Here is a 24,781-nt window from a genome sequence, read left to right on the forward strand (position 1 = left end):
TATGTGTCACATCCAATTCCAACTCACCGGCTTTGGTGGTGTGTGTCAGCTGGAGGACTTAATCATCAATCGTCAATCATAATAAGCGAAGCACATTGATAGGGATTCTTTTTTTTTTTTTTTTTTCTCCCTTCTTTTTCTCCTACACAGTTAAATAAAGTGTAAAGGGAGAAGTTAAAACTGACCTTGTTAAATTGGGACCACAATTTATATTCCTAATTTAGTGTATGGATTAATTAGACTTGGCAAGTGTGTGTATCAGTTTCCATGTGGCAGAGCTTAGGAGCTATATCCACTTGATCAAATCATTGCTCACTTTCACAAGGAAACTCTGGAATGATATCTATCAGTCTTATCTTGATGTTTTTACTCTGAACAGGCTTTGCATATTTTTAGCTGCATACTTTTAATTAATACTTAATTGGACAGTTTATAAAAAGGACTTTTCCAGCATTAGTCGCTAATCAATAACCCCCATCTCACATCATACAAAATTAATCACTATGACCTGTTATCAGGCCTTAATGCAACCACACACACTCACACACACACACAGACACACACACACATACACATGTTACATGCTAACTGGCAAAGCATGCATTTTGCACAAGGCAGAGGAATCTGGCTCATATTTTCCCTCTCCCTGATCCAATGCACTCCTCTCCCCCGTCATATAGATCGGAGTCTGCAGGGGCCAGAGGCGCTGACAGAGCCCAGATGCTCCCAGTCTGTCTGGGGGACTGGGGAGACTGGTGCCATGGGGTCCTGGAGCCTCTGAAGTGCCGCCCCTCCGTCAACATGACCAAGGCTAGACCTGCACTTTCTCCAGGCTGAGACACTCTCCTTACCACGCTGACAACCGCACTACATAGTCACAGATTGATACATGCAGCGATACACACTCGCAGGCACCCGCTCTCACGTAATGTATGGCCGTTCATCAGCCGTTCCTAATTAGAGACCCCCAGACCAACGCTTGAGTTCACGAGGTTACAATGACACGCTGATGCAAGGTTACAAACACACACACACACACGCACACTCGCATGCTGATACCTCTCAGGGTTTCTTTTAGTTTCTCATTTAATCCTGCTCTGTCTCATCACCACTGTACTAAACTCGCTCATGTCGAGGGGAGTCTCTTTGTTCTAAAGAAACAAAAATGTTAAAAAAAGCACGGCACCATACGAATCCTCTGTCCTCCTGCTTTCCCTCTCAAAACACAAAGATCATTACAAGAGCATCAAAGTATGCCATGTTTGAAATGATATTTCTCTTTGTAGTTGTGGCGTAGCATGGAGTGTGTTGGTATTAGATGCTGCTGTGGCAGCTGTCGTGGCTGGCTGCGTGGTGCCTCGGTGTCAGGGCCTCTGAGGCCAGGCTGTCCCGGCAGACAGACAGAGGGGGAGGAAACCTGATAGCGCAGCCAAGCCCCAGTCTAATGTCTGTCTATCCAGCTATCTATCCCTGTGTCTATCTGTCTGACTGACTGTTGGACATTGCCTATCTGCATGCCGGATACTCCTCTGGCTTCCCAGCAACAGTGCACTGCTTGCAGCTGAGTTAATGTGTTCCAAAAGTTTTACTTTTATTTATTTTAAGCGGACAAACTTCTCTGGAAGAATAAAAAGCAGCTATTTATGAATCACTGATGCGGCTGCGGGATTAACTTCTGCTGGGTCCCCGCTAAGCTTGCGACTTGTACCAAGGGGTGCAGGTTGTGATAACATTAGAATTATGAGCCGACATGTATGAAGAGCAAGAGATGGAAGCACAGAGTGTGTTTGTATTTGATGTGGGGGCAGAAAATTGTTCTATAATGAGGAGGGGTGCCAGGATATGAGATGGGAAGTAGGGAGTTGGAGACAGGATATAAGTTATGAGAAGGAAACTAATGTTAGGAAATGCAGAGGCTGTTGTTGTTGTGGCTGTATAAGCTAAAATGTATCTTACTACGATCGGCCATGATTAATACGGCCCGGCCAGGTCAGAACCCCGCTCTAACGCTGCGGATGCCACCAACCATATCCTCGCTCTTTCTGGGGCTCAAATGAGTGTGTGTCATATGTGAGAGAGAGTGTGTGTGTGAGGGGGTTAATAAATGTTGAATCAAACGCCGCACGAGACACTCACACTCCTTAAGGGTTGCCCATTAGCGGTGTGTGGGTGCATGGGGAGTTTATCAGTGTCTGGGTGATTTATGAAGTCAGACTCAATATCATCCACTTCACCCACACACATATGGACATACACATGTGCACACACCAACATGCATGGCCACATGCTTACGCACACACACGTGCACGCGCGCGCACACACGCACGTGCACTCATGAAGTCTTCCTCTCTGAAATGGAGGCAGATATTAGGCCAAAATTAAAGGTTTCACAGAGATTAACAGTGCGGATGATGAGATCGTCTCAGCCTCTTTTAATCTAATTCCTTTTTATCTCTGAGCCAGCATGATATGGAAGTGGCACGCATGGTGAAAGTACAACAACAAAATAATACAGACATAATAATAACACTGCTACTTATGCTGATAAATACAGAAACACTATGAGAATGTAAAAAATTGAGCAAATAAAAGGTGTGCGATATTTTTAAGAGACTTCTTGGGTACCTAAGCAAATTACGCGGCCAATTACAGGCAGCACATGTGACGCTTTGATGCCGGACTTGTTTTTTAACATCAACCGCAGAATTCTACAGACATCAGTATCTCTGGTTGCTAAATTCATAGCATTCCATAGAATTTACTTAGCCACAAGCAAAAAAGGAGGGTGCTTACAGTGCACTTCAGAGTGCGCCTGGCTTAAATGGGACCCCTTGTGGCTGTGTCACAGCTCCCTTCGTTAGGGGGCTGACTGTAGCCTGTAGTCACCACAGGCATCATTAGCCCTCTGTGAAACCACAGACTGAGTCTCATTCTTCATCTGCCTGTCTGCTGCCTCAACATTTACGCTGCGATGGTGCTCCAATGGCAGAGTAAGTGAGTCCAGCAGCACGGCAAGACAGCCACACAGAGCTGATCGGATAAGAAATTCAAAAATGCAGCGAAGTTCAAATGTATTCAGCGAGTGGGCCACTTGAATTGGTTCTGCAAAGGTTAGAGCCGAGGTTATTTTTGGAGGGTGGATTATTAGGCTACCTGGGCTGAACAGAAGAGGAATAACTATGGGCAAGTAAGGGTCACTCTGGAGCTTCAGCAGACAGTGAGGAGAATGGAGAATTTAGTGGAACAAAAAGACTAAACTGTCTTTGAAACGACAGATCATTGTGAGGAAATGTAGAAAATAAAAGTAGAAGACACATTCAATTAAAGCATCAGATTTTTGTAAACACACACCAACACTGCTGCCCTCTCCATATGGTCTTTTTAACAAAGAATAATTTATCCCAAAGGGATTAAAACGGGGCTGTGATGAAAATAAAATAACACATAAACATTTAAATTACAGATTAAATGTGCAGAATGAATTCAAGGTTGAAATGTTGATTTCTGTTTCCCGTTCTGTACTGCCCTCTAATGGAAAACACTACTCAGAAATAAAAGAAGGAGCTCTGACACAGAGAGCTGCAGCAAGGAGAAAGACATACAGCATAATTAATTATGAGCTGAACTGAGCGAATGCGATATGAAATCAGTTTTAAAATTAAATACAATTAAAGTGATGAAAAAACCAGATTTGTCATTTTCAAAACGTATTTATTCGAACGCGTCTAATGTATCAAAAAGTACAGTATATAATACATAAGACATCTCTACTCTAGGTGGATTGTAAGGCGAGAGCAAACAATGAGATCTAAATGAAGACAAAACAAATGCTTCACTACAAAGCTTTGTAGCCGTAAAATTCAGAGCCTTTATCACTGGATGTTGAACAAAGCATTCACTTGGCAGGAAATTAAAAAACCAACGAGAGGTACAAAGACTAATTCTGCTTAGGAAAAAAACAACAACAACAACAATGCAAGAGACATATTTTTAAGGGAATAATAATTCTTTAGAAAAACCATTCCAGCACTATCTGGCAAACGCAACGGAGACCCACGGGAGCATATGTTTGTAATTCCTACTGTTCTCTGTTTAAGTTATTTTTGTACATTCTAATTCTGCAACAACTCTGTATCACATTAACTATGCAGCATCTCTATTCTTAGATTTAAAAAAAAAAAAAGGGGTATAAACTGAATATTTACAACTAACTCCAGTTGTTCCACAGTCTGTGCCAAGCTTGCTAAACTTTATGGCCCTGTTTTGTGTTCTTTAAAAAAATAAAAAAAAATCCCGGCCTTGTATGTGTGTGTGTGTGTGTTTGTGTGTGTGTACTGAATGAAGGACAGTTGGGCTCTGTCATGCTTTAGCCTTCCCCTCTCTGCCTCTCATGGGTGAGCAGCCATTGTTTGAGATGGTCGCCCTTGCCGCTCATGTACGGCCCACTCTGTCCACTGCTCGAAATGACTCGGTGACAAGGAATGAGGAGAGGAATCTGGCACAAACAGAGGGAGAGAAGAATTCAACTCTGAGGGAAATAAACGGGCAAATTTTTCGCAAATGTTACGCAACGTTTCGACACACGAACAAACACGTTTCTTAAAAGTCTACTTCTGTTTTTCGCTCATTTTCTCTTTCAATTTATAAAATTCATTTTGAAGGGTTGGAAAAAAAGCAGATTTTCTGTCTACAAGTTTTAAACTTTAAAAATTCCTACAAAGCTAGGATTTTTTTTACTATTAAAAAAACCCTGACATCTGAATATAAACAGAAATACAGATTAGATCTTTAAAAATCAACTGCTTTCCTATGCTCAGGCTGACATTTATTGTCACAGCAACACAATAGTTGCGAGGTGTTGATAGCAGATATGTATTATGTATGAAAGAATCCGATTTACCACATAAACGATGCGACTTAAAAGTAACCAACATGCAGAAAATATAAACTGCACTTTTTTTTTTTTCACTTTTTATATCCATGCACTGCATGAAAACAAAGTGCCACACCAGAAGTGTCTGGTTTGATCCTGCACAAATCCACATTCAGGGTGATGGCTCAGTCTTTGGGTATAAATGTTTTTTACTCTTTAATAGTGAAAAGCAAAGAAGCGATCAAAAATTAATGGGCAAAAACACCAGCAGGATGAATATTCAATCGAGAGGGTGTCAACATTAAGATCTGATAACCCTGTGATCATTAAAAAGAGGAAGTCGGTGAAGCGTTTACTCTTGTTGCAGACGACTGCCAGGGGGGTCCCGAGTTCTTTGTAAACTAAATGGCTGGAGAAAGATTAAACAAGCAAGCCTAAAACACTTCGATCATTGTGAATTCAGAACAAGAAGAGTGGCAATGGTTGGAGTGAATCACAGCAATTAATTCTTTTAAAATATTCTTAATGTTGCCCTCCTTTTGTTCTTGTTATGCTAAAGAAAAAAAGCATCACAACCGCTGCTGTAGTGTGACTATATTTCTCCAATTTCACCGTGTTTCCCCGATATGATGGTTGCACCTCAAGCCTTTTATATGAAAGTTGGACATGCAGTGTGTTTCAGTTCAAATCCATCATTAAACCCGCTCCCATATCAACAGCAATAAAACTTTCCGAGTCCCAGATTAACCTTGCAGACAGAGAAATACTGCTCGAGTATTCGGATCAATACTGTTCCCCGGGTTTGGAGGGAGAGCAGGGTACCCTCAAGGCCTTCGGATCTGCCTCTTCACTTGGGGGGAAAAGAGCACTACACCAGGCTTATCAATACTCAAATCCTGGTGAAGAAGAAGTGCCACAGAGAGGCGAGGATCGATTGAGCACACTGAGCTTTTCACAGCTGAAGCCCGAGTGGAGCAGTGCTACTGACAAGTAATTGACACTGACAATCTGACTCTGGATCTGTATCAGGAGCTGAGGGCTCAGGCTCCCAGCCTCCCTGACGAAAGGAAAGAAATGTCTGTAAAACATGAGACTGAGAGGTATTATACAGCCATCCAGCAGCAATGCCATTGGCTAATGTAAAGTATAGAGAATCCAGTGCATTGCATTAAAAATGCACAAACAAAAATGCTATATTTATGGTATATCTGCAATTATTCAGTGTTATAAATTGATTACCTCCTTCATAATAAATTCGTTTTTTTCCCCTCCCGACTTCAATCGCAAAACAGCATCAGAAGAAAAAGAAAAACCACAGCACTAAGATTAGGATGTACACAAGCTATTTTGCAGCACATATGAGGGAGAACATCTCACTGGCTGCATTGCTGTACAAGTAGTGTTCTCTGCCTCACAGAGCACACCGGTGGTGCCCACAGCACTACATGGGCAGAGTTAAACAGGCTTTGATCAAAGGGTTTGATCAAAAGAAGACACACCACTTGCCCTCTAGCCCTCCATTTTGTACACAGTGGATTCATGGGCAAAATGATGCGGCCCAGGTTTCCTACAAGAATCGGAGATTTGCAGCGAACATCTACAGTAAAGACTTGAGAGAACAGGAACAAAAGGTGTGGGCTTAAAATCGTGCTGTAGGTAGACTCTCACTCCTCAGCTGTTCTCAGAGGGAGGCGTTTATTTCGCCATCGCACATATTCGAACACACCCACAGTTTAGATTACATATCCTCCATCAGGGAAAACTTTTTAAAATGTATTTTATTGAAAAACTCCAGTGGTGTGCATAACTAGTTTTCTGTGGGCAGCGCCTCTTCAAGAAACAAAACAAACGGGCTGAAAATGAGTCGGTATGTTATCACTTCTTATGCATGTTCAACGTGGAGAGAGATTATTGGATCATATGTGTTTAAATGCACCCGCAGCGTGATGCACATACTATATACGTGTAACAATTTGCATTATTATTATTATTTGTATTTATTTATTCATTTATGTTTACATGCAATTACAGCATAAAATATTCATGCAGAACCTTTACATCTGTTACAACTCGCTTGTGGCTGCTTCTCATAAACAAAATGACATTTAGGAATAATAAATCAGACAATTGCTCATTTATTTTTATTGATTCATTTGTTGTTTTTTGGGATAATCGTTGAAGAAGCTAAAAATGTCCATCCCCATTACCAGGAGTCCAAGGTGAGAGTTTGTCTTTTTATCCAACCGGTTCGCCAAAACCAAACCACTCATGATTAACAGAGCATCAAAATAGTTGCAGATTAATTTTCTGTCAAACTAAATATCAATTAATCAGCTATTTATCACTGCGTCACGTGACATGATGGTGTCTCCACAACTACTTAACAAATTCCCTATTTATTACCTGTAAAATTTACTAATTAACTCTGGATCACAGGCAGTTTCGCCATAAAAAACAATCACTTACTGCCTGACTAAATAAGGTAAGTAAGGAAGAAGCCTGTCAATCAATGTCAGCCACACTCACCGGGTTCTTCCTCATGGCCCCTCCCACCGCCCGCGCCGCTCTGGGGTTTCCCGCCATCTCGGCGAGGCGCTTGTACGAGACGGTCTCTCCAAACTTCACATCGCTCAGAAGTACCTGCAACACGCGGCTGGTGAACGCATCTTTTTCCAGGACGGAGAGAAAGGAAGAGACAAAACAGAGGAAAAAAAAGAAAGAGAGAGTTCCTCATTTAATCAATCAAACTCAGACAGCCGACTGGGAGGCTGGTGACATGAAGAAAACCTGGATTATACTCTTTTGAAATTATCTAGTGGTTTGAAATGAAATCAAAAGTTTGCTACGTTCTGATCCACTTAATAAATACTTGGTATAAACTATAATGTCCATCCTGGCTCTGCACCATTCCTTTTTTTTTTTTACTCTCTTTACAATCCTCATTAAACACCGAAATACATAGAAGTCCCTCCATTTGACCTTAGAACTAGTATTAACATGCTACAGAAGCTGACGTGAGAAAATTATTCCTATGGCAGAAAAATCTAGGTTATGCTTTGAAAGGTCACAGCTAAAATTAAAAAAGTTCGCTCCTTCATTTAAAAGGATTAAGAGAGGCCAAAAAGACTGCAAATCTGCTCCAGATTTTTAATAATAATAATTTGAATGTTGCACACCATTTGTGGCAGTGGGATGACTTTGAGGTTAATCAGACCAATTTGTCCTTTTAATTGCTTTCTATTCAGAGTAGATTCATTATATCATCTTCACTTAAATGGCGGAATTCTTCAAATCATCCGCAGCTTAACCGACCACATTAACGGCTTTGATTTCATTAGCACTTTAGCAGTAGCATTATCTTTTTTTTTCTGGATTACCAGGCAGTGACTGAGAGGCATGTTTGTCTAGCTGTGATTGCTAAAGAAAAGAAGGGGGGAAAAAGTATTTGAAGCATCTCGAAAACCTTAAGACACTGATGCACTGTGTAGCGAGCGGAAAACACTTTTTTTTTTTTTTTTTTTTGCGCACAGAGAACAAGATGGGGAACAATAGTCTCGTTATCAAGAGGGGGTGAGATTCTTCTAGTATATACATGTACTCAGTCATGAAAATTCAATTAGTGATCTCCCATTCTCTCTCATTTATATGGTCTAAGAGAGCACATGACAAGTGATCTATGTGAAATCCCTCTAAATTGGCATTGTGTGAAAACATGTCACACCCCTGTCTCTCTTCTACAGAGTGAACATCCTTTGCTCCCCAGGCTCCCTCGCTACCTTATAGTCACTCTCTGCTACACAAAGCCACGCGAACAAGGCAATTTGCCTAAACTGGGGGGAATAAGTGTAAAACCTAAAGGGGATACATTTGATTGATGCGCACCCATGTGAGTTCTTTGTCTTGAACAAGGCCCGTAGGTACTGTTTAATAATTTTTCAGGTAATAATCACGCTGTCAACGAGATGACGGGCTCTTACGCAGACAGACTTAATGTTATGAGCAGATAAGATACACCCCTGAAAATTCTTTTTATGCATTGCTCTCCCTCATAAAGCTCAGATTTGGCCACATGATGAGTGCGCTACACCGCTTTGTGACTGGTGGCTAGATGACAACTTGCCCAGACTATGGCGATGACAAATCCCCGTTGATGCAAACGTTATTGACAAACAACCAAAGTCAGTGTCACACCAGCAGACGCCGCTGAGCACTTTTGCCTACAAACAGACCGAGCAACAAGCTATGGCGCTGTTTACACCTTTTACAAATCCTGAGCAGCTGTTTCTCCTGGAAGCTTTCGCATCTCCAACAGTTCTGGACAAAACAAGTGTCTGTGGTTTTATCTGCCAGCGCAGAGGTTAAAGAACTTTGCCCTCATCAGTGTTAGTGACAGAGACTTCATGCGGGTCACTCGAGGTGACCAGCAATGATTTGGAGAGCAGTCCCCCAGCCCCATACTTCATAAAGAGCCTAATACGGTGTGTCTGGGGGTCAGGACCCTCTTTAGATCGGGGTGCAGTGATGTCAATTGTTTAAATAAAAGTTGAGAGGAACCACTTACATGTTTACAGACATCCCATAATTATGTCACAGGTCATTACCTACCGTGAGGCCAGGTGATAGGGCCACCGCGGAGGCAGAGATAAATTGGCCGCGAGTAAAATCGAACACATCTAGTGATTATGAGGCTATTGACATGTGTGATTGATTCGCTCATAATTTTGTATATGAGAGCAATTTGAAAGAAAGAAAAAAAAAAAAAGAGAAAGAAAACAATAAACCGAATTCCATCAGCCCTGCTAATGATAGATTTGGAGCGATGACTTCCAGCTGACAGTCACCCTCGTACATGGTTGTGAGAATAAAAAGACAATAGTGGAAATGCAGCTACCTCATTATCCTTTGTGTCTAATGGGAGGGAAGACTTTGACTCCCAGTCAAAGTGTCTCTTGAGTCTTGAGGGATCCATACTTTTGAAGGCTGACGGGGTGCTGATGATTCTCTGATTATTCGATATTCTGAAAACGTTCATTTCCCTAATTCCTCTCCACATCACAGGGGCGAGTCCTGGTGAGTGTCTCATCTCGCCCTGCGCTGTGCACAGGGGGAGGTTCAGGCTCCTGCAGGAACACAGTCATTTGGGCTTTGAAGAGCGCCCTTCCCCCCCTTTGCCGGGCCCCCTCCCCGCACATTCCCTGTGCCGCTTACCGAGACTAAGATCCTCTCGTCTGTTACATATGGATGTATAATTAATGAGATAAGAATATGCATCGTTTTAAGAACCCACGTTAGTGTCTGTGTTTTTCTGAGGGAGCAAATGTGAGCGCGCGCACACACACACACGCGCGCACACAAACACACACGAGCTAACTGAGCATAACACACGCATGCACTCACCATTCCTTTACCCCCGTCGACCAAACTTGCGTGTGATGTTGTGCATGACAATCAGTCAGGCAGTATAGGAAACCGCACCTCGCATCTCCTTTCATGTCACCTCTGTTTCTCAGGTATATCGTGACAGCTAATATGAAAAGTGGCTTGTTTTGTCAGAAATGTGTAAATAAACATGGCAACACTTCAAGTGAAGGTCACAACTCAATATTACATGACAAGTGCTGCGAGAGCGCTGTTGCGTTCAGGTTCTCCCACAAGATAACTGAGCAAACAAAAGTTGGTTGTCACAGATTGTAATGACCTGATTAAACTTGTATTTCTTTTTTTTTTTTTTTTTAACCCACCCCCACCCCCACACAGGCAGTGGCTGCACGACTGGATCGAGTAGGAATTTGTACAACGGTATGGCAAAAACTAAACGTTACTATTTGTGAATTAATGAACACAAAAAAAAAAGAAGAAGAAGAAGAAAAACCTTCTATTTTTCTCCCTCGAAAGACAAATACTCTTGATGCTCACATTTAACATTTTTATACTGGCATGGCCTATGGTTCTGACTACTGAGAGCAATCCAAGCCTAAACCCTGTATTTACGGAGCCCCAAAACAACAGGCGAGGGAGAGAGGTGGAACACAGCACAATCACCTATTCAGATCAGGTACTAATGAAGAATTCCATCTATCCTGAAATTTAATTAAAACCCCAAAGACTTCAGATGAGATGCGATTTGAAAGAGCCTGGGGCTGGTACACAAGCACTTGGTGGCGAAGGGAATCACACTGAAAGTTGATATCGTAATTGGTCCTGATGTATTTCTGCATTGCCTTTGCGGGAGCGTGGGACTCATAGCTGTATACAGGGTCTCGATGGAGTACCTGCTCATTGAAAATGCCATCACTCAAGCACTGCAGATCTGCATGAAATTAGAGAGCAACTAAGGCCTGATTGCAGGGGAAGAGAGGCACAATTGTTAAATGCATATATTAGAGTTATTTTTTTTTTCTGTGTAGGTGTGATTCTGGGTGTAAATGAGTGCTTCTGAAAAATCTTTAAGTTAAAATGCAATGAGCATCTCAGCGTGACAAAGAAATTGCCTGTAATTGTTTTGAAAATGACACAAATTTATGCCTATGATTTTTCAAAAATGAGTTGTCAGGCTATAGTATTGTTCGTTTCCTCAAAAACAAAAACACCAGGGATAATTAATTCCTCCGTTTTTTTTTTTCTTCCCCTCTCTCCTCAGCACCCTCAATCATTCACTCCGCAGCCACAGCTACCAGTTGAAAGGACACTAATTGTCCATTTTTGGGGTGCTTTCATTTTACTCGCCCTTGGTGACTGGTCAAGGCAACAATAAGCTCATTCAAACTTTACCACCATTCACATGTTCTCATTAAAAAAAAAAAAAAAAAAAAAAAAAAAAGAAAGCTTCCTGTCTGAAAATGTCAAGAGTGGAATTCGATCAGTTTCAAAGAATGTGCCAAGAATCATGGAAAAGCTTGCCAAGACTAACACGCGTGGTAAGAGCTGCCACAGATTACTGAACCAAGTTACAGCTCTGTGTTCTGTTCTCTCTCCTTCGCTCACCCACTCACTCACTTTTCCTCTGCTCTCGCTCTGCCTCGCTCTCTCTCCCTCTCTCAGCCATAAAATACTTCATTATAACACAGTGAGCCAGTGAGTGTAAGTGATGTAACTGACAATTAAGAGTGAAAGCCTGATCCCAGTCATGGCTCTGCAAATATTTATCCATGACAGACCTCCTTGCAGGGCGGGGTGGTGAAAGGCAGGGAGCGGGAGACTCCCAGCGGTCTGCGGCTCACTGAAGTACGCCTGGAGCCATTCAACGCAGCGCTGCAACTCGGGGCTCGTTTCTGCCGGGCTATCGTTGACCACACAGCTCAGGGGGGCCTCGCCGCTCCTGTGAGGGATATAAGGCAGGATGGGGAGGTGAGGTGGGGATCAGAGGAGCAATCATAATACCAGATTCTTGGTTGAACAGTGCTAAAATATGTCACAAGAGTGTAATAACACGCCACGGGTGACACAGATGCAAGATGACATAATTTGCTGAGTGAAACTAAAGCTGTTAATCAAGACGTGGTTAAAATCCAAAAAAAGTTACACTTTTCACCGCCGCCCGTCACTCGCCTGTGACAAACATCAGAGCCGCGAAAGACACGGCGAAGTTCAAGAAAACAATAAAGGCAGTAATCCAGACGTTTGCTACAGTACATATACATTTATATGGAGTGCGGAATGATAGAGTATGAAAGAAAACACTGTCAGATCACACGGAACAGTGCTAACACTTTATTTCAAACAACCGTAAGGAAGCAAAAGCAGTTTCTTCAAAAAAAAAAAAAAAGAAAAAAGAGAGAGAGCGAGAGGAGAAAAAAAAAAGAGTTTTCTAAAGTAGTCAGAAAAAGTTAAGAGCGCAGCGTTAACAACAGTTTCAACTCTGCTTGGGTCTAGTTTATAGTTCATGACAAGAATAAATGGATTTTTTGGCCAGAGCGGTGCTGGCCAGCAAAGCGCTGCACTTGGACATGCATCTTAGCATGAGTAGATGCTTGGAGGAATTTGCCGATGGTTGAGTTGGCATCACTTAACAGCTGAATTTCTCTCTGCTGCTGACCACCCCCCAGGTCAATGCAAGCAGACTGACCCATATTTGACACTTAAAGACCCTACTGGGAAGGTCCTCTCTTAGCATGTGCATTACTCCAAAGTGGACCTCAAGCTGTGTTGTGGATCTAAAGCAGGCCGCCAATTCCATTAACTGGTGTACAGGACTTATAAATAAATAATATCACCATTTAAGTGCCCCTTTTTCAAAATTGGCTTATCCTGTATGGTATTAATAATAGACATTTACTTTGTTAAACACACAGACCGTCTCTCTCCTGCCTGCCGTAACAACATGGCCCTAAAGTGTTTTTACACTTCTGCGGGTCACAGTTTGAGCAGCGTTTTATATTGGACATGTGAAGCTGAGGTTTACTGGAGTGTTATGACTGAGAAGGTCAGTTTTCAGAGAACCGCTCTGCCTGCTAGTTTGTGGCTGTGTGATGAAAATCTCCTGGGTGCCGTTTAACAGTGGGTGTAAATACAGTAAAAGGTGTAAATACTCTCATTTCTAAATAAACCACACAGCAGTTTATAGTTGAGTGGTGAAAACTCGGAAACCCACCAGCGGGTTCTGTGCTGAGACCCGCTCAAACAATGGCCATGGCTCATGGCAATCTCTGTCGGCATGGGTGAGTGCCCAGCCAGCCCCTACTTGTCATTGTCTCTCCTTTCTATCCCTCCCTCTCCCCCCCACCACCAGCTCTCCCTCCTCATTTCCCCCTCTCTATTTCTCTATCCTCCCACTCCAGCTCTTTTGGCTCCCCACCACCGACACCCCAACGCACCCCCCAACCATCCCCCCACCTCTCTTTCTCTCAGCAAGGATCTTCAGGCCACTGTTCCCTCTCACCACCACCACCACCACCACCACCACCGCCGCCGCCGCCGCCACCCCATGCCCTCCACCCCCCAACACGCATCCTCCCTCCCTCCTACCCTCCCACCCCTACACCCCCTCTTTCTCTCTGAGAGGATGTTCCAGCCGCTGCACACTGACAGCTCGGGGATATTGTGTGTGGAAATGTTCCTGTTGGACCCGCAGGCCCTTACAATCTACCGGACAAAGGCTAGAGCACCTTTGCTTAAGGCTTGGCACCTTTGACCTCCAGCTCACACTTCAGACTTGTCACCGTGGCTAATTTTCCTCTCCCCTTAGCTTATGGATGCGCCTGCTTTAAAGGTGTTTTGAGTGATACAACACTGACAGTAGTAAAAGTTAATGCAATGCAGTACATGTTATGGCTGGTAAACAACAGCGAAATAAATAAATAAAAGGGGGGGAACAACATCAGTCGAGCTGAAGTCTGTCACCTCTAGGTGCAACGGGGGATTGTTTTTAAAGAGCATGTGGGCAGTGGAGATGTAGCTCCTGCGCTGGCAACATTTCCAGTCGCTTCAGTGAATCAGAAATCAAGCAGCATCATATGATCCTTATAGAGTCCAGACTGGCACATTAGACACCGTGCCCTTCAAATGAGAGATTAGAGATGTGTAATAAATGTCGGACTAATTACAAAGAAACTCTCGAAGGAGGAACAATCTTTATATTGTCCTAAAGTAACTGCCACCCCCTGTATGAAAATCAAGAATTATAATTAGTAGTGATTATAAAAACTGTTTCAATAACTGTGTGTAGCAAGCGTGTTTAAGTTTGAATAAACAATCCAAATTAAGTTAAAGAAGAATTGTTATTTTATTATCTGCTGATTACATAAATCATTTTTTTCCAACGTCCTTCAGCCATTTACGATTTCATCACAGGTGAGGAAATAAGAAACTAATTCCAAACTAGCCAAGGATCTGCTGCACTAAAAAGAATATTTCCCTTGATAGAAGATTGTGATTTGAGAAAATTTCTAATATTGTGCTCCTGTCACAATCAATTTCCAATTACCATAAATCATTGTTGCGTAAAGTGGGAGTCATTTGGAGTTCTACCTATTTTCCAACTCTAATATAAAGAATGAATTGAGCATTTATATAATGTTGGAGGTTATTTCATTCATCCTGGAAGGAACAATCAAAGGAGACAAAGGGAAAAAAAAGAGAAAAAAAAAAAGAATACCTGACATTAAATTTGTCAGTTTCCTTTGGCATATTTGGTATCTCTAGTTGCACAAGACTTCAGCGAGACTTTTTCTATCAGCTGCAGACGTAAGAATGAAACAGGTTAACCACGGGATCTAATTGAAAGGAATCTGGCGAAGGGTGTAATGGTATATTGCACAAAAAGGGGAAAAACTCAGAACTCATGCCTCCATCCTGTGAAGCGTGATGGCGCTCATCCTGACTCGATCGGCTGTCACTTTTGACACAGCCTGCCAGAGTTCTCCTTCACCGATCATGGGTAACATGGCGGGTCAGAGGATGAAATAGAAAAGGCCAAGAGCAGTCCAATATTTTCCTCAGCCTTATAGCTGCAGATACTTAACTCAGAGACGTCAAAGACTCAAGAGAGCATGAAAAAAGCCTAAAATGACTGTCTAAAAAGGGAAAAAAATACAGCATGTCTCTATGAATGTCAAGATCCTGATGGTCTCTGAGCCAAAGGCTGTGATACAATTGTAAGCTACTTGCTCAATGCAGCTCGTTCAACCATTTGAAGATCATTCAGATGCCTATCTAGCTGCAGCAGCACTAAAGTCGAGAGCTTTCGGAGTGGTAAGCTGTGAGGAATGCTTCCTATTCTGTTCTGGGGTGCACGTTTTGTGCTCCGCTGTTTCAAAATAAAAACAACTGGGCCGGATAAACTGCTCTCTAGATATCCAGCAACTCTTATTAGCGAATGTCCACCAAAGAGGCCGCAACACTCAATCCAATACATAAAGGTGGTGGTAAAATACTGCAGAGTAGGCAACAAAGCACACAACAATTAGGTCTTCTCCCAACTGGCTAGCCACGGGAGTCAGTGAAGGCATGTATTACCAGAGCCTTAACTCTTACTCCATTATGTAGTGTATCCACACCCCGACGCAGCAATGTTTATCTACAACAGACTACTGAGCAGTTTCAAATAGCGTTTTTAGCCTCTATTCTCAAGTGCCACAGTAAGAGATTCCAATTACCCGAATGGTAAGGAGCCAGTGAGGGAGGCATAAAGTACATTAGGGATCCCCTGTAACTGCAGGGACCTTTTAGAGCCTCAACTGAAGAGGGCCGAGAGACTGAGGGGACAGTGACCCTGCATGGATAGCCTCTGTCAAAATTTGACCACGTCAAGCACAAAGGCATTATGGGAATCCAGTGTCACCAAGTCCTAATTACTGTCTGTGTTCAGAGCAAATTACTGCCTTGTTCCTCTGATTAGCGAGGAGGCTAATCTTCACCTGTGTACGCCAGCACTGCTGAGGGCCCTTGAGTGTTAGCGCTTCGTCTTCTGTAATTTATTTTTAAATCAGTGCCCGCTCCCAAGAGTTTTGAGTGTTTTGTTGTGAACCGCTTACCATGATCCCCACCACCGCCCCCTCACCCCTAAATCCTTGACTAAATCCTTGTTTGGTGCCGCAGGAAGATAAGCAAGAACAACACTTGGGCATAATTGACTCGTACTCCTCTCCAAGATGTCAGAGCGGAATCATCTCTCTGCATATTGCCTTAGTATGTCACACACTGTACACTTCTGCATGTTGCAGATATAGAATCCAATCAAGTTCTAAAACAAACTAGCACAACCCTCACGCCGGAAAAAAGTTCCCGGTCGACAGCAGGGAAAGAGGGAGAAAGAAAAAAAAAAAAGAAAAAAAAAGCTGCAGGAGCTGCTTTTAGCTGCATCTCTACAGTGAGCGGTAACTCTCATTTGGCTCCCAACCTCACCCTGGAGGTTCTGCTTTAGAAACCACAACATTTGCAGATTTTCATCTGAGTGAATGTCAGTGTCTCGTCTGCGTGGGGCGGTTTACAGGTAGTGTGTTACACAGGTGTTGGTTTACACAGGAAATGGCACATGCAGCCTGATTGGGACGGTCCCGAGAGACGGAGGCATAAACATAGAGCACAGATGGGTCCAAGGGCCAGTGGGAGCAGCACCTTAATGAATACGCAGCTGAGTACTACACTTCACAACATGCAAAACAATATTCTAAGGCCGCAGTAAAAAATAGAACAAAAATCATCTGAATATCATTACACAATGAATTATTCATACAATTTCTAAAGGGACTACGTCAAGCAGTCTCTCCCCTGCTTTATTGATGATTTCATTCAATATCTCAGCAGATCACTGTTTGTATGACAAAGCATTTTAGTTACAAATGTAAGCAGTTTATTTAGCACGCAGCTGTCTTTATATATAGCATATCTATATCTAGCAAAAATAATAATTTAAATTGATTAAAATTATTTTAGACCGAATATAACAGATCCAGGGAGAGAATGAAAGACGGAAAAGAGGAGGGAGAGATTACAGCGAAGGAAGAAAAAAAAAATACAAGAAGTTGTTGTTATGGTTCCCGGTGTGTGAGCACATCATGTAAACAGGCCCCAAACAGGGAACACATTTACCATACTGCTATTCAGTGTGAACCAGGACATTGATTCACAACACTACATGAGTGTGAGAAAAACGATAAATGCATCACCTCAGATATTTCACACTGGCGTTGGTAGTGTGTAAAAGCTGTTGTGACAGCTTGGGTATTAGGGCTAGATAGATGGAAAATGTCTGGCTGCTTATGAATGCCAATGTGACTGAGGTGACGGGTTTGACACAAAAACACTCCACCTCAGAACAATTAGGCTGTTCTCAGGCCCCATCCAGTGTTGTCAGTGATAATGGAAAGCTGTGAGGATAACTGGTGATAAATAGACTTTAACACCCTCCTCCTTAAGAGCAGTGCAGTCCTGCAGTCCTCTCATATGCTTAACTAATCATGACCATGGCCGGCAAATTCATACAAAAGACTAATTACTGTTGTACTTCACTTCAGTCTCAAAGGCCTCTTATATAAGGACTTGGGGGTTCTCTTGCCTCTTTTCTCCTCTTGATGGGTATTTTTTTTACAAGTAGGCCTCATGCTAGACAAAAGCGTTTAAAAATTGGTGATTGCTTTCATCCGCTTTAATTACATTCAGAAATGGCATTTCTGCCACATAATACACCCCTATTGTTTCAGAATTATCTGGCTTGGGGAGTAAAATCTACAATATTTGACGATGCTCCCGAGCTAAATCGCCTCTTGAAATTGAAATATGCTGCCGAAATACAAAATAAAAAGCCAGCCTTTGCTGCTGATATACTGGAAGCTCCTTGGCTTTCTGCAGAATGCTATTATTATGCATATCCAGGTAGAAAGTTAATTAACCCAAAGCTTAAGCTAATTATGGTAGCAGAATGCTATCAACCAAACGCTTTCAGTCTGACAGCTGTCCAGAATTTCATTTGCTAATCATTTGTCTTTTGCCGGAGCATATGGTACATTTCCCCGCTATCACAGCAACAACAAACAGATGAAAATCATTAACTAAAAACAATGTGCAATGTGAAAAATCAGACACAGATTTATAAGGCTTTGTGTCAGAGAAAAAAGGGGGATTTATGGCCTGGGAAATATAATGATAATTTTTGGTTTTAGCCACTTAGGATTTTAGGCAGATCACGTGACCCAAGTGTGCAGGGAATTCAGATGCACAAATATATTGTTTATATCTATATGCAAATGAGACAGAATGTTTATCCGTGTAAAATTAATTACAATTTTCTATAGGAGCATATGCAAAGAGCTTGTTCGTAACAATTTTTAGCTTCTAGCACATTTTGTGCCTGTTTTTTTCAACACAATATTTTTATGTTGTTAAAAGTAGAAATCCCTCAGCTCAGAATTAAATCAATTATTTTCCAAGAAATGCTTCATGCATTATTTTTTTTTTTCTCCCCCCCTTTTCATAAAAACACATCATACTGGCTGTTAAAGGGTGATTGATATCAGCATTGCCTTGCGACATTATCAGGCAATAAAGGCTACTCAGGTTCTAATGCAACATGTCATACACAGGCTCCTGTAGTACATTTCTATTGAGGACCTCACAAGCTAAATTGCTTTTTTCCTGCTCCCCCACATCTCAGCCAGCTTGACAGACAAATTGATCAAAGCATTGTAAAATAATATGCTCACAAAATGTCTCGGGGCAGGAGTCCAGCCCTTTTTTCATTTTTCACCCTAATAAAAAAGTGCTCCATGATTTCCTCTGTATTATGTGTCTGTGCTCTGTGTGAAAGAGGCAAGAAGCATCATATTTCAGATAATAGTAATCTCCTGTAAACAAAATGCGTATCATTTTTCTGTGAACGCTGAGGCCATGCTAAAAACTAAAGGGGGGAAAAAACTGGTTAACAGGGAGGCTGGTGCGTAGGGCCCCAACAGGGGTTGTTGAGATGTAATGAATTTGTTCATCTGATGGTGCCTTCAGGGCTGTCGTTAGACTGGCAGAGGAGGTTGATTTCAGGAAATGTTCCTAAGATCAGTTAGGAAGCAAAAGGGGCTTGAGACGTTTCTATTAGAAAGAGCTGACGGTCATGGTGTGTAAGCAATACTTCAAGGGCGTTTATGTAGCTATAATGGCATTTATCAATAACTATCTATCAATGCCACAAATGCTTTTGTTGCTGCTCCAGCTGTTCAACACCAACCAATAGTGAATCTGAGAAACAGAGAGAGCAAACACGGTCATGTAAGCCTTCAAAGCTTTGACTCGCTCACACATAGCTGCTGTAGGACTCCCCTTCTGTTATGCATGGACGTTATCTATTTCCCTTATCCAAAATACGCTCTTAGAGATCATTTATCACACTGACTTCCTAAGCCGGTACCACACCACATCCGAAGCTGGAAAGAGCCTTGTTTAGTATGTCATAAATAAATCAATGGAAATGCCTGATCTGAACTATTACTGCTACAGGCAGGCTTTTGTGAGATCTACATGTAAAGCCGGTTGCAAAGATAAGCCTGTATTTTGTCACTTTATCTCGCCTCCCTTAATGCCTGTTTACATTGCGTTACTCCATATATCTGAGGTGGCTCTAGTTCCCCTGTCCTATGACAATAACAACATATTCAACTCGCGGTGATAAAATCTAAACATTTTCGCTAATGATTTCTCGCTCACACCTTTGAGAACGTACAGACAGTGATGTGATCGAGGCTTCACTTATGACCGACGTAGCAAATGATATTAAACTGAGAAATGATCTAGTGATGCGAATCATTAAATTCATTTGCATATTCCTACTGAACCTGAACACACAAATTAAACCCTGTTCACAAGGAGACGGAGAAAGGTGCTTGCGCATGGTTACAGGACATCTTCCATAATCAAAATTCCATATTATTAATTTTCTCACTTCAACTCATTAACAACAAGTGGAATGTTTTTACTGCTTGATGAATTTTAGGAAATAGCAGACAGTCGAGAAGGAAACACATGTTGAGGTATAATATACAAGGTCATTAATGGGTTTCCATAAATTAGAATTTGAACATACATTTTCAAAAGGATAACTTCCTATCCGGGTGCATTTGAAAATGGTTTAATTTCCCAAACCATTCAAGTTTGTCAAATGCGAATCTGCGATACATGGATATTTAATTTCAATCTAATCAAAACTAATCTGAGATGTAGGATGTGGACCTGTAAAAATACGGAATAAGTACTTATTAACGCTGACTTTAATCAGTTTCGGTCGCTTCAGTAAGACTGCCAACCTTCTAACAATTTTGAGGGATGGGTAGGCCATGAAATGCAATCACATATTACATTTCTGAATGTCAGTTGACACTCAGAACGACTGCATACAACTTGAAGGAAACATAAATAAACAGGAGAGAGCAGTCCATGCTCCCCGTGGCCTTTGCTGACCCTACAGACATCCGTTCTAATCAACTCCCTTGTGGGTAATAAACAAGTTATTTTTCAGAAATTTCAAATATACTGCGGGAAGAATCACAACCACATGCCATCAGAAATCTAATTTCAAGCCCAACTGTATTCTAGTGCCCCTCATATTTCTAGTGCCTGCTCATATTTGCCCAACTTTCTCCAGGATATTTCTTGTGGGATCTACAAAAATGCCCTGCTTCCAATGAGGAATGGTGGCACTCCATCACAGGAGTGGATTCTGTCTGCCTGTAAATTTCACACCTTTGTTTATCACGTCACCAGCCCGGCTGTTGTACAGTACCTTTCAGCAGGTGCGACATCCATTAGGATCTGGATGGTGTGCACACCATTCTCACATCCACTGACTTGGATCGTCCCCAGGGGGCTCAGCAATGAGATGGTCTTCTGAGTGCACTGGCTCTCCCTCTGCTTCTTCATCTTGCTGCCCTGCTGAGGAAGTACAAATTACACTGCGTTCATTGACATATTCATGTGGCAACTTTCACAATTTCCCACACATATTTGCATTGAATGATCTATTGAAAACCTAGCGGCCCACCAACGGAAGATGACTTACATATTTGAACACCTAGCCTCCAAACAATGTCATGATGTGACTTGATCCCTACATTACTATCCAATATTTCTTTTGTGCATGGAAAAGAATACGCCTATCTAACCAATAAATCGCCCATTTTTTCCCCTCTTTCTGTTCTATATATCACATAAATGAGAAAAACAATGCAGTCTGTTCCCTTGTCTGGTGGGGGATTCCCAAGATAGCTCGACATTATTTTCAATCCGTCATTTTTGGTTGATGGCCGGGATGTTTTTCTAGCATTAAATTTGTTCCTTAGGGTGCAACTCCGATGGGATTCTGGTTTCCAGCCCTTAACAACAGCAAAAACGTGCAGCTTTTCTGACGACTGAGATGGATACTGGCAATAACCAGACAGCAGTTCCTTTTTTATTTTTACTTTGAGGGAAGGAGAGATGATTGACTATGTTATATGTGAGTTTTTGAGAGATGGGGGTTATAATAAATAAAGGTCACATTGATTGTAAGAGTTTCAACCAAGGAAACCTTTCCTTTCTGGAACCTTGCTCTAAAAAGTATAAAGGGTACAAATGTCTTTTCTCTCTTTTTTTCTTTTATTCTTAATAAAACACATAATCCACATTCATAATTTTTCATCTCTAATGTTTGTACTTTGTAACATATGTAGCAGCAACTAATGATTATTTCCATAATTAATCATTTCAGCAATCTGCTGACTATTTTCTCAATTATTCATTTTATCCTTTACTGCATTAAAAAACAGAAAAAGTGACCCAGAAGAAGTGTCCCAGGGTGATGCTTTTTCACGACCAGAAATCAAAGGCCATGAGATAAAAGTGAGAACAGCAGCAAATTTTCCAATTTAAAAAACTAAAGCCAGAGAGAATGACCAGAGATTTTTGCTTACAAAAGTGACTCAAATAAATATTCAGCTGCAAAAACAGAATTATATTTTCTGCTGACTGACAAATCTAGTATTTGAACAGACGTGGCACTTTGTGATGGAAAACTTTGTCTGCTTAGTTTTTAAATCTAAGAAGATAAGAAGTGAGAATTTAAAAAAAATAAACATAAATAGATTCTCTAATTTTTAACAACCAAACTTTTAACACTTACTAAATCTTGTATCATGGCCTGCTCATTTAATCAAGCAAGAAAAAAACACACAAGAGAAACAATTAATTGATTATTCACAAGCAGCCACTATTGTGACGGTAATTTAATTCTTTAATTTTCTTCCAGGAAAAATACTGAACCATCCTTAATTTCAGCTTCTCAAATGTAAGTGATTTGGTGCTTTTCTTTAGCTTATGTGAAAGTGAACTGGATTTTGAGGAGGCATGCAATTGTGATATCATTTTAAACTATTTCCAACACCGATCCATAATAAAATCTAACATTAATAATTGCAATCCACAGCCATAAAACAATCAAAGGAATAAAGACAATTGCTTCACTACTTATTGCAGACTGTACCTTTAATTTAAGACAAGATATCTTTTATTTTTAGATTACCCCTTACCCCCCACCCCTCTTCACATACGCACACCACCACCACCACCACCACCACCACCACATCTGTCATGGTATGTGATCACAAATGCGTCTGCTTCAACTTTCTTGTTTCTACTCTTGCAGCTCTCACTGTATTCATCAGGGGTTTTCCTGAACTGACAATAAAGGCGAGAAATTTCTGAGCCAAACAATGGTACAGTGCACTTTGGATAAGCGCTGCACACACTGTCTGCCATTTAGCAAGCTGGTAATAGACTCATAGATAGAATAATGGACTTTGGCAATAATGGCCTTGCCTAATAGTCTGCGCTGATTAAAAATAATGCTATCATGTTTGTTTCTGTGCCGTTTTCGGCGCACTAGACTAGTCTAAGTGAGTGCCTGAATGTCTGGATGTTTACCCGGCTCTTCACGGTGAGGAACAACAAACAATAAGCAGCTTGTGTTGTTAAAAATCACTGGCAGCGTCCTCATGCTCGTCAATCATGTGACTCGTTTCTCATTAGACTAGTTCCTGGTCAAACCTGCGTGATTAATTGAGTAGAAAGCGCACCGTGACTGCGCAGGTGTGAAAATGCAACATGTGTCCTTAACGTGCCATTTAAGATGGAGGAAACACACGCCGAAGCGCAGACGGAGCTTGCCAGCGGCTCTTCGAGTAGGTATGTCTCAGAATTACTTAAAACACTGTGTTAATATCGAGTGTGCACTTAAAACGTCGAAAAAAACAAGCGGGGATTCGCACGTGGAGGCCTGCACTAACTTACCAACGATACAACGCTCCGTAGCTTAAGCATACGGGGAATTTTTGAACTGCATATCATGATATGCTTACGTAGAGGTCGTTAAATACACAATAAATTAGCCCTGCAGCTTACAAATGAAGCTCTTTGCGTCCGTACGGGGCCTGTGCGTTGCGCAGTCGTTTTCCCTCTGCAAAACAAATGTCACACAAGTCTCTTCCTGTTTCTCTCGGCAGCGTGGTCGAGCCGGCCAATCACAGGAGGCAAAAGTCCGCGCTCGCTCTGTGATTGGCCGGATGAAAGTCTCCGCTCCGCCCCCTGCCAGGGACAGACACAGCAGAGGATTGTCTAATAGGTCTCAAGTTGGGATTTGGGGTCCTTCAGGGGGTCCCCAGCCCACCGAAGACTAGTAATGGTAGTGATTTAGATATTTGATTTGCTTGATATTTTTACAGCAGGAAAAATATGATAATGCATATTTTGAGAATTAATTTCTCTTACCTTTCCACTTATAGCTGAGACATTTATCCTGCTCTGCATCTCCAGTGACAGCTTCTCAGTGAGGCCTTTAGGGTCCCAGGCATAATGTGTGTGGATAAAAAACACCTATGTGACTGCAGCAGCCAATAACATCTTATGTATTACCAACTAATAAAGTCAGCATGTTATTATGAACAACATATGGGGCAGCACTCAATCCTTTTATTAGAGTTTTATGCAGTTTAAAGGAGAGGGAGTTGCCTTATGTTGCCTGGAGCAGTCATAGATTAAGTAGAAGCATATATTTCAGTCATTATAAGCAAGTGTGTGGTATCAGTCATGTATTTTTTTTAAAGTGTCTGTTGTCCTCTGCAGCTTTATTTTTATTTCTGTGGTGCCTTCAGCTCTCTGCATGCCTCCGTTTGGAATGTGTAGGCCGGCGTGGGCCTGTGGCCCACACCCCATCTCAGCGGTGAGGGTGGGAGCGGGGGAGAAAACGCCACCCCTGCAGAGACCATTTTGAAATCTGTGAGGATTTCCGTGCCATCTGGACCCGCTGCCAGTCTGCCCCAGATAGTAAGGGTTGGCAACGGTACCCGACGGTGCAATATGGCTCTCTCTTTAATGAACTACTAACTGTCCCCCGTTTTAATTGATGTGACATTTGAGCCATTTATCTCTGACATTTCAATGAAGGATGATTCTCAGCCT

General features: G+C 41.9%; 1 protein-coding gene across 3 annotated transcripts; it reads right to left on the bottom strand.

The window, feature by feature from the left end:
- Positions 1 to 3,690: 3,690 nt before the first annotated feature.
- Positions 3,691 to 23,811, bottom strand: LOC103357676 (methylated-DNA--protein-cysteine methyltransferase). Of its 3 annotated transcripts, none has more exons than XM_008282342.1 (5): positions 23,726 to 23,811; positions 21,075 to 21,220; positions 12,031 to 12,191; positions 7,400 to 7,539; positions 3,691 to 4,495 (listed from the first exon to the last, which is right to left on the bottom strand). In XM_008282342.1, exons 2-5 carry the CDS (start codon positions 21,209 to 21,211, stop codon positions 4,367 to 4,369), a joined length of 567 nt encoding a protein of 188 aa, XP_008280564.1. In that variant the 5' UTR covers positions 21,212 to 21,220; positions 23,726 to 23,811; the 3' UTR covers positions 3,691 to 4,366. The 3 variants fall into 3 exon arrangements, with proteins under 3 accessions (XP_008280564.1, XP_008280563.1, XP_008280562.1); XM_008282341.1 differs by having other exon boundaries at positions 21,075 to 21,223; XM_008282340.1 differs by lacking the exon at positions 23,726 to 23,811 and adding an exon at positions 23,615 to 23,682 and having other exon boundaries at positions 21,075 to 21,223.
- Positions 23,812 to 24,781: the final 970 nt, after the last annotated feature.

This window comes from Stegastes partitus, unplaced genomic scaffold (genome assembly GCF_000690725.1).
Source record: "Stegastes partitus isolate 25-593 unplaced genomic scaffold, Stegastes_partitus-1.0.2 Scaffold267, whole genome shotgun sequence".
In the NCBI taxonomy this organism is placed as follows: Eukaryota; Metazoa; Chordata; class Actinopteri; family Pomacentridae; genus Stegastes; species Stegastes partitus.